This window comes from Muntiacus reevesi, chromosome 1, assembly GCF_963930625.1.
Source record: "Muntiacus reevesi chromosome 1, mMunRee1.1, whole genome shotgun sequence".
NCBI classification, from domain to species: Eukaryota; Metazoa; Chordata; class Mammalia; order Artiodactyla; family Cervidae; genus Muntiacus; species Muntiacus reevesi.
The window spans coordinates 54,510,873-54,519,240 of record NC_089249.1 but is presented as its reverse complement, the minus strand read 5'-3'; the positions used below and the strand labels follow the sequence as shown (position 1 = coordinate 54,519,240).

Genomic DNA, 8,368 nt, shown 5'->3' with positions numbered 1-8,368 from the left:
GGACTGAGATATGAAAAATTGGGGGAGCACTGTCCTCCGTGACTACTGACCATTCATTGACTTCATTCAGTCTAGCCTAACAATTTCTTTTCAGTGATAAACTGAGGACTAAAGGGATGAAATGTTCTTGCCCCGTGGAGGCAGTATGAGGTAGGAGTTGAGAGATTTTTAGGGGCAAATATCCCCAAATATGGCTAGTCTGTTTATTAGTGGAGACGTTTTGGTTGAGTGAGTTACCCTTGCTGAATCTCAGCTTCCTGGTCTGTAAGATGAGGCTCATGATGAGTATGCTTAGAATGAAGTCAGAGAATACATGGAAGCACTGAGCCAAAGCTCCTGGTATCTGATAAGTGCTGGATAAATAGTTCCTATTACTATGATTAGAACTGAGGTCTTCTGAACCTCCCAGGTCCCCCGTCCCCATCTCCATTTCATCATCCTGCTTCCTCAGTTCAGTTCAGTCGCTCAGTCGTGTACGACTCTTTGCGACCCCATGAATCGCAGCACACCAGGCCTCCCTGTCCATCACTAACTCCCGGGGTTTACTCAAACTCATGTTCATAGAGTTGGTGATGCCATCTAGCCATCTCCATCTTCTGCTTCCTCAGAAGACTATTATTCACAGAGATGAAATCAACAACTATGAACAACTGGTATAGGCAAAGCATACTAGATGCGGTTTTTCTTCCCCCTTGGGGAATCACAAGCATCTGGACATACATAAGGCATCTAGTCTTTCTGAGCAAAGACAGAACCCCTGAGCCACTGAAGTCTTCCAAAGGTGTAACCAAGGACCCTGGGGGAAATGTCCTCCATTTTCTGTATGGAGGGAACGGTCAGTGCTTCTTGACAGATGACCATATCCACGGCTGAGAATTAAAGTAATTCCGCTGCAGGGTGACACTGGAGGGGTGGGAGAATGACTCCAGTGGCAGGTCGTCCCATCCTCTCCTTTATGGTAACCCAGTTCAGTTTCTCCTCCCTGCAAATGGAAAACCAGTCCCACTCCTTTAGGAAAATGTTTCATACCACACACACAAGCCAAAGCTGTTGGAAACTTTATTTTCGTTTTCCCATGCTGTAGACAGCACGTTCCCCGGCTTTATTTCCTCCCTCAAGGAGAAAAAGGATAATAGTTGTCTGGGTCTCAGGGCAAAACTGCTTCTCTCGGGACCTAGCCGAGACAGGACAGAAAAGACTGGTGATGGGTTCCAAACCTATCTGCCAGACATAATGACCTCTTATTGAAGGGCAGGCAGATGACTGGAAGGCAGGTTGTGAACTTGGCCTCAGGGGTGAAGAATAGAGAGCATGAGGTGACTGTAACGAAAAGGTAAACACCACACTGTATACAGTTAACCCCAGAACACACACCTCTGATATTTTGGCCTCTTCGAATCAGCTAAGTGTATCTACAAGGGCTACAGCCTCACAGCTCTAGTCCTACATCCTCTTACCAGTCTCTTTGGCTTTAAGCTTCGGCTCAAAGGTCAGGATTCTAACACGTCCTGTGAGAGCAGTTCTCGGCCAGGGTCATCGTCTCAAAGATTGCCACAACAGAGCCTCTGGACACATGGCAGGGATCCCTGCTCACACAACCCCACCCCTGACCCTCTCCAGGGCCTCTTGATCCCAAAGCTGATTGCCCATCAAAACCACTTGCATTTTCAACTTGAGTGAAGTACCAGGGAGCAAAACCAGCCAATCAAGAATATGAACAGGAGGACCACAGGGGCTGAGCCCAGGAGGAAAGATTATAGGTCTCACAACACAATTTTTCCAAACATGAGCTTCAGTTATTTTTTTATTTGGGAAAACAAAAAGTCACAACCAAGAGTATAAAGTACTTTGTACTGAACTCATGTTTTAGGAAGGGGCAACAGGGAAAACCAAAATACACTTTGGAATTGATTGGGTTTTTGAGATGATGAGTCTTTTTTCAAGCATTAAGCTAACTGTGGTTTGCTAACCTAGATGGTGCAAAAAAATTTCCAAATGGGGTAAAAGCAGATGCTGTTACTTCAGGCAAAGGTGAGAGTTACAGGGTAGAAAGGTGGGAGAAGGCCCTATGTCTTTCCCCAAAGATGAAAAAAAAAAAAAGTGTGTGTAGGGGGGTCCCCGCCTCCATCCAAGAATCTCAAAGCACTGAACTGTCATCCACATGTGATGATGGGACTTGCCCCATCTCAGTCAGCAAACTCACCAGGACTAGAGTCAAGAATTCCCACTGCTTCTAGTTCTGAGGACTGCTAAGAGATTCTTGCTTGTGAAATGGCAGAGTTAGGCATTTTGGTTTTGTGAAAATAGGTAAGAGACAGAGCTGCCTGCAGAAAGATGCTCAGAGATAAACTCAAATCACAATTACACTTGGCTTAGATGATTTGGGATTTGGTCTTTTAAAGTCTTTTGTTTTTTGAGTCTCCATCCAATGTCTTACATAGAATTTGGTCAGACACCTGCTTGGGAAAATTCCAGGTTTTCTAACATCCACATGGGAAAACCAGATCCCTTCTCTGAATGAAGAAAAACAAGAAGGAGTGCTTTTCAAACACTTGTAGCCCTACCTTTTCTTTTCTTCTGATGACAGCAGATGAGTGCATCAGTGCTTGGCTCCACCCCACACGCTCTACACCAGTCACCCAGGATGGTACTCAGGCATACAGAGCATTTTAAACTCCCAGTTTGACTCTGATGAACAGCCAAGATGGAGAACCTCTCAGGGTTCTGGGCTGTCAGTTTTTCATTCTCTCTCAACATCTTGATACAGAGGAAACAACTGAACCATTTTAGGGAGCCTTTGTATGTATGTGAGAGAAGAGACAGGAAGAGTCTCTAAATATAGCCAACATTAATCCTACTGCTCAACCTACTAAACCATGACAAAAAAGGGGACAGGCGTCTCTACCTTAAATTCAAAGGGAAGCTAAAGTTTCAATGCTATTTAACGGGTCATTTCATGTTGCTGTCATTGGAAAGGAATGAGACAGCTGCAGAGAGCTTCACCAGAATCTCATTGATGGACAGGTAGTAATAAAAAGATTTGATGGGAGAACAAAATACTGGATGGGCAGATCAGAAATAGAATTATCATCAGCCTCCTGCCACAAACAGGAAAAAAAAAACACTAAACAAGATGCACTGACACTGTATATTAAATATTCCTCCCCACTCTCAAGATACTTTTTACATTGCAATAAATAGTGCAATTTTAGCAGCAGCAAACAAGAAGGAATGTGGGAAGTACCCACCTCCCTCTCATGTGTTCTAGCCATGTGCTTTCTTCCTGGGTAGCACTGATCTCCCCAGGTGCTGGGTGAGAGACAGGATGGAGGGAAGAGGTCTGTGCATGTCTGCCTGCCCTCTGGCCTCTGGCGATGCCTGCAGAGTTAGGCAGACACTCCCTCACGTTCCCGTGGCACACACTGGGGATCGAAGGGCTGGCTGTTGGACCTGTTCTTGCTCTAAGGCAATATCCAAGAAAGGCAGGCCTGACGGGAATGTGGTCATTAATGTTCAGCTGCCTGTCAACCTCAAGCACTAAGACTGTGTTCTTAAGGGCCTTGTCCTCATTAGCAATACAGCAGGGAGGGGCCAACAGCAGCATCTGACATCTTCACGCAGCGATGCCAGGTGTGACCAGCCCCAGGTGAGGCACAGACATCATGCACACAGACCCCACTACCACCTCCAGGTTCCCCCACTCTGCACTCCCACTGGTGGCCACTAAGAAACACAATTTCCAAATAACTCCGTATCCAGTTTATCATGAGCCCTCATTTCCATGTGCGGCAGCCAACAGTGTACCCAGCAGACCTTCTCGGTCCTTCTGGATATGAATTGGTCAAGAGGTGGGGGGCGGGCTTCTTTTTTCCAGGAACTTGGGTCAAAGACCAGCTTTTCCACCAGCGTTATCCCTGGAAATCCTAAATACTGTCTGAGCACTCTCTGCAGAGTTGAGTTTGAAACATGCAATCCTAACTTCAGTGACAGTCGACTGCAAGGCAACATCTTAATTAGGCAGATGTGCTCCAGGAAAAAAAGAGCAACAAAGATGTGAACAGGTGGGAAAGACAGAGCAGACACCGAAAAGGGGCAGGCGGCACAGCCGACACGACAGACCTAGGCCAAGATGCAAAATACCAAGTGGTCGCCACAGCTCAGGCCGGGGCTCCACCTTCTCAATTCATTCAAGGAAAATTAGCCTGGAGCAGGGGGGAGGGGAAGAGTAGGGAGCACAGTGTCCGATGACAAAAATCGAAAGGGTTGGTGAGAAAAGAGGAGACAGATATGTCATTCTCATCAGCATGAAGTGACCAGGGTGATGACCGGCAAGACAGGCGGCACCCAGGGACCCTGTGAGGCACCAACTATGCAGCCAAGTGTTTCTAACGGAGAATCAGGGGCCTGAGCATCCGACACCTGCTTCGGCCTTCACCTGCCCGACGTCTGCAGCAGCACCTCTGGCTCGGATAACGAGCAATAGAGTGTGTATCCCAATTCGTCTATTTCTTCAGGGGTGAGCTCTGCAAATAAGTTCACCTTAGGGTTCAGGACACTGGGCAGAACGCCGGCCTCTAAGTGGCTGATGAGCCCCCTCAAGGCCTGCAGGAAGCGGTCAGCCAGCACGTCCGGGGACCAGTCAGCCTCCTCCTGGGCCAAGTGGAGGATGACATTGGTGAGCTGGCTGGCAGTGAGGCGGCCCAGGGCTGGAGTGGACTTGCATATGGCCTTGAGGATCTTGAGGCACAGGGAGCGGCAGCCCGAGTCAGCCTGGTCCAGGGCTCGCAGGCGCGCCGTCTCGGCGGGACGTAGGCTCAGCCGCCACAGGTTGTCGTACTGGGCTAGCCGGTGTGGTTTGGCCACCAAGACAGTGTCACCAAGGGTCACTGATGGCAGGAAGTCAATGACGAGGTGCTTGTCGCGCTCATACTGCACTTCCAGAGTCAGGGCCTCTGGGGGCGGGGCTGGTCGAATCACATAGTCCAAGAGGGACCCGATGGCTGGCCAGTTGATGGAGCCAGCCACTACTTTCTCGAACGTGTCTGCCACCGTCTTCGGAGAAAGGTAGCCCCCTACTACACAGCGGTCCCAGTAACTGCTACCACGAGGAAAATACTCTGGGTTCTCCCGGCGAACTAGAAAGAAGCCAGGGATGTTCATGATGGTGTCCTCCCCGGGAATACATGACCACAGGTTTGGCTCCAACACGAGGGGCACGATGAGTTGGATGTGGTCAGCTGTCACCACCTGTTGTAGCAAAATTAAAACAGGTTTGAGGGACCCTCATCTCCTCAAGAGACAAGTTTCCCCAAACACAGGTCCCACCATCTTGTATCCCCACCACCACTACCCCCACCCAGCAAAAAAGGAAACTAAAAATTCTTGCACATGGCCACATCAATTCAGAGTGAGGACTTAAATACAGGTCTGTTAGACATTAGAGCCTGTGCTTGTTCCACACACCCCACTGTCTCTGGACCCAGAAGTACATATGACATCCTCCATGCCTTCAAGATTCCAGAAGACAGAAAGCCAGGAAGGAGAAACTGGGACAAGACTAAGGAAGGAGGAAGCCTCTTAACAGCTTCCTGCAAGTTTTATGACTGAAAACGAATTAAAGGCAGGGATCAAATGCTTCCACAATGTGCAGAATTCAGAAGCAGTAAGACTAATCTTTTTTGGCAAGCCGGGGACACTGATCTTCTGCCCCAATGGCACTATTGAGAAGCATCGTGGTCAGAACCACCCTACCCTTTGTAAGCACCCCCTGGTTACCTGCAGGTCATCATAGAGGCTGCCACTCAGGTACATGTCCCGAAGTGGCATGTCAGGCAACTTGGCCCGCAGGAAGCTCCGGAGTTCGGCACATATGTCCACAGCAGCTTGCTTGGCCCGAGCCTGCTCGCCGGCAGGGATGGCCACCCGGTTCCGATAGTAAGTGAGAAGTTTCTCCTGCAGGGACATGCGGAGTCGTGACTTCTTCAAGTCTACCTGGCCCTTCCTGGCCAATGGCTTGGGCCGGGGCGGGCAGAATGTATCTGCCAAGGCAAGAGAGAGAGGCCCGTGAGCTCATCCCGTGCTTGCTCATCCACAGCCACCTCAGCCCCAGAGAGAAGAAGGGCTTAGCACAAAAGGCCAGCATGGCACCTAGCGCGTGTGTCCTTAAGAAACGTGTCGAGGGCAAAAGTAACACTGAGAGCCCGAGGTGAGTCCCAGAGGGTAACAGCCTTCCTCACCTGTGTCAAAGGCAGAGGAGCCTGTGGGAAGAGCCTGCAGGGACCTGCTCAGGCCTGCCTTCATGTCCTTGTTGAGCAGTCGGGGAGAGCCCATCCAGTTTGGTTCCTCCCAGCTCCTTTTCCCTGAATGGCTCAGGCGGGTGGGGCTGGTGGGGGCGCTGATCGCCCTGTCATACATCTGAAAGAGCAGAGAGGACCCAGCATGTGGACCTTCTTTCCTGGTTCCCACCAGTTCTGCCATAATGAGTTCCACTACTACTTTTCAATAACGTCGTTTTATTCTATATTATGGAATGCTTTGCTCCACACAGAAACGCTCAGGAAATACGAAATTATATAAATAAGTAAGAAACACATTTATTCATAATGTCACAACCCAGGAAAAAAACCTCAGAATTTCTGCTAGTTCTACTCATAAAAGCCTGCTGGGTGACTCGGGGACACCCCCTCCTCCACCCAGGCCACAGGGCTTCCCCAACGTGGGTCAGACCTGTGCCCCTGCTGGGCTTATCCACAGGGCCACCTCTCTGTCCTGGGGGTACAGGCACCAGCCTGACCCCATGAGGAGCGGCCGACACCTGAGTCAGGCCCCATCGGTGCTTCGGGGGCTCAGCCTTTCCAAGCCCAGCAGTACCCATTTCGGGACACGACAGGGTCTGGCAGACTTAAGTGCTGTGCTGTGTGCTTAGTCGCTCAGTCGTGTCCGACTCTTTGTGACCCCATGGACTGTATCCCGCCAGGCTTTTCTGTCCAAGGGATTCTCCAGGCAAGAATACTGGAGGGGGTTGCCATTTCCTCCTCCAGGTCTTCCTAACCCAGAGATCGAACCCAGGTCTCCTGCATTGCAGGTGGACTCTTTACCGCCTGAGCCACCAGGGAAGTCACACCAGAAGATAACTATTAATATTTTGGTACATTTCTTCCTGGAAATATGTATTTATATAATTAGCATCTTCCTCTATATATACCTTGAAAAACTGATTTTTTACTTGTCATTTTTATCACTCCCCATATCACTGAGAATGAAGCAGGGTTGAACAATATGGTACAATTTCTGATGATACAACACTGTAACTTATCAATGCACCGTAATGTCAAACACAGATCCATTTATTTACACATCACTGAATGGCTACTCTGTGCCAGGCACTGTTCTAGGTACACAAAATAAAGCAGTTTCCTGACCCAATTCCTGCCCTCATGGAGTCTGCCATTCAGTACAGGGATTTAAGCAATACATAATCAACAAGCTAAAGCATGCAGATACAGGTGTTAAGAGTAAAGCAGGAAAGGGAAATAGGAATAGATGTGTGGTGAGGGTGCTATTTTAAGTAAGGTGGTCACAGAAGGGTGTTTTGGTTATTTGCAATTTAACCCTGGGATAAACTTCTTTCTTTGTATTTACAAATCCTAGAAGCACATTTACTCAATTCTCTTAAGGTCTCGTCTAATAATGTCAAATTGCCACGTTACATTCCCATTAGCAGTATCACGGTATTATTCTAGGTCAGCTCCACTTGGCAGCCTCACCAGCTCTCTAATGCCTGGCCTGGGCTGAGTGCACTTACCCGCTTAACTGCTAGCGTAGCGATGCCAAGCATGGCTGCTCCTCCCACCCCCAGCACCAGCCGGGCGTTGGACAGCACAAAATCGATGGCCGTCCCGATGCCATTGTCATCTTTCTTGCTTTTGCGCTCACCAGAGCCTGCCATCGCGCACCTGAGGACGAAGGCAGAACACAGCTGTCACCACATGCGACCCTGAGAACCAGGCCGCCGCCTCCCTCCCGCTTCAGGCTAGTCCAGGGTACTCTTGAGTTCCGGCAAACCAAATCCTGACTCCAGCACTCCACGCTCGAGGGCCAGGAGGGAGGTAGCATGTCCTTGAGGTAGCTAGATGCAGTCGGAGGAAATGATCATGCTATTTATGGGAAAACCACCCCATCTATCAACTGAGATTACAGAGAGCACTAAGCTCACGGTCAACCCTTCCTTGTATTAGAGTGAAGACCCCACCACGCAACACAATCCTCCGGACCCTGTCCCAACACTGTAGTGCAGACAGTGCTTTGATCCTCTGGCCACTGCTTGTGGAAAGTCAGATCAGAGAAGGTCTAATTTAATTAGATGCGG

The 8,368-nt window shown here is 49.3% G+C and overlaps 1 protein-coding gene across 2 annotated transcripts; it reads right to left on the bottom strand.

The window, feature by feature from the left end:
• Positions 1-1,052: 1,052 nt before the first annotated feature.
• On the bottom strand, positions 1,053-7,948 carry MIEF1 (mitochondrial elongation factor 1). 2 transcript variants are annotated; one of them, XM_065944306.1, is made up of 5 exons: positions 7,805-7,948; positions 6,237-6,414; positions 5,776-6,038; positions 4,540-5,247; positions 1,053-3,565 (listed from the first exon to the last, which is right to left on the bottom strand). In XM_065944306.1, the coding sequence occupies exons 1-5, from the start codon at positions 7,946-7,948 to the stop codon at positions 3,209-3,211; spliced, it is 1,650 nt and encodes a 549-aa protein (XP_065800378.1). In that variant the 3' UTR covers positions 1,053-3,208. The 2 variants fall into 2 exon arrangements, with proteins under 2 accessions (XP_065800378.1, XP_065800368.1); XM_065944296.1 differs by lacking the exon at positions 1,053-3,565 and having other exon boundaries at positions 3,604-5,247.
• Positions 7,949-8,368: the final 420 nt, after the last annotated feature.

Excerpts from the sequence above, each read along its gene's own strand:
- MIEF1 (XM_065944306.1), bottom strand. The coding sequence starts at position 7,948 with ATGGCAGGCTCTGGTGAGCGCAAAAGCAAGAAAGATGACAATGGCATC. Across the intron at positions 6,415-7,804 it reads CTACGCTAGCAGTTAAGCGG|ATGTATGACAGGGCGATCAG; the intron begins GTAAGTGCACTC and ends CTGCTCTTTCAG. Across the intron at positions 6,039-6,236 it reads CTCCTCTGCCTTTGACACAG|ATACATTCTGCCCGCCCCGG; the intron begins GTGAGGAAGGCT and ends TTGCCTTGGCAG.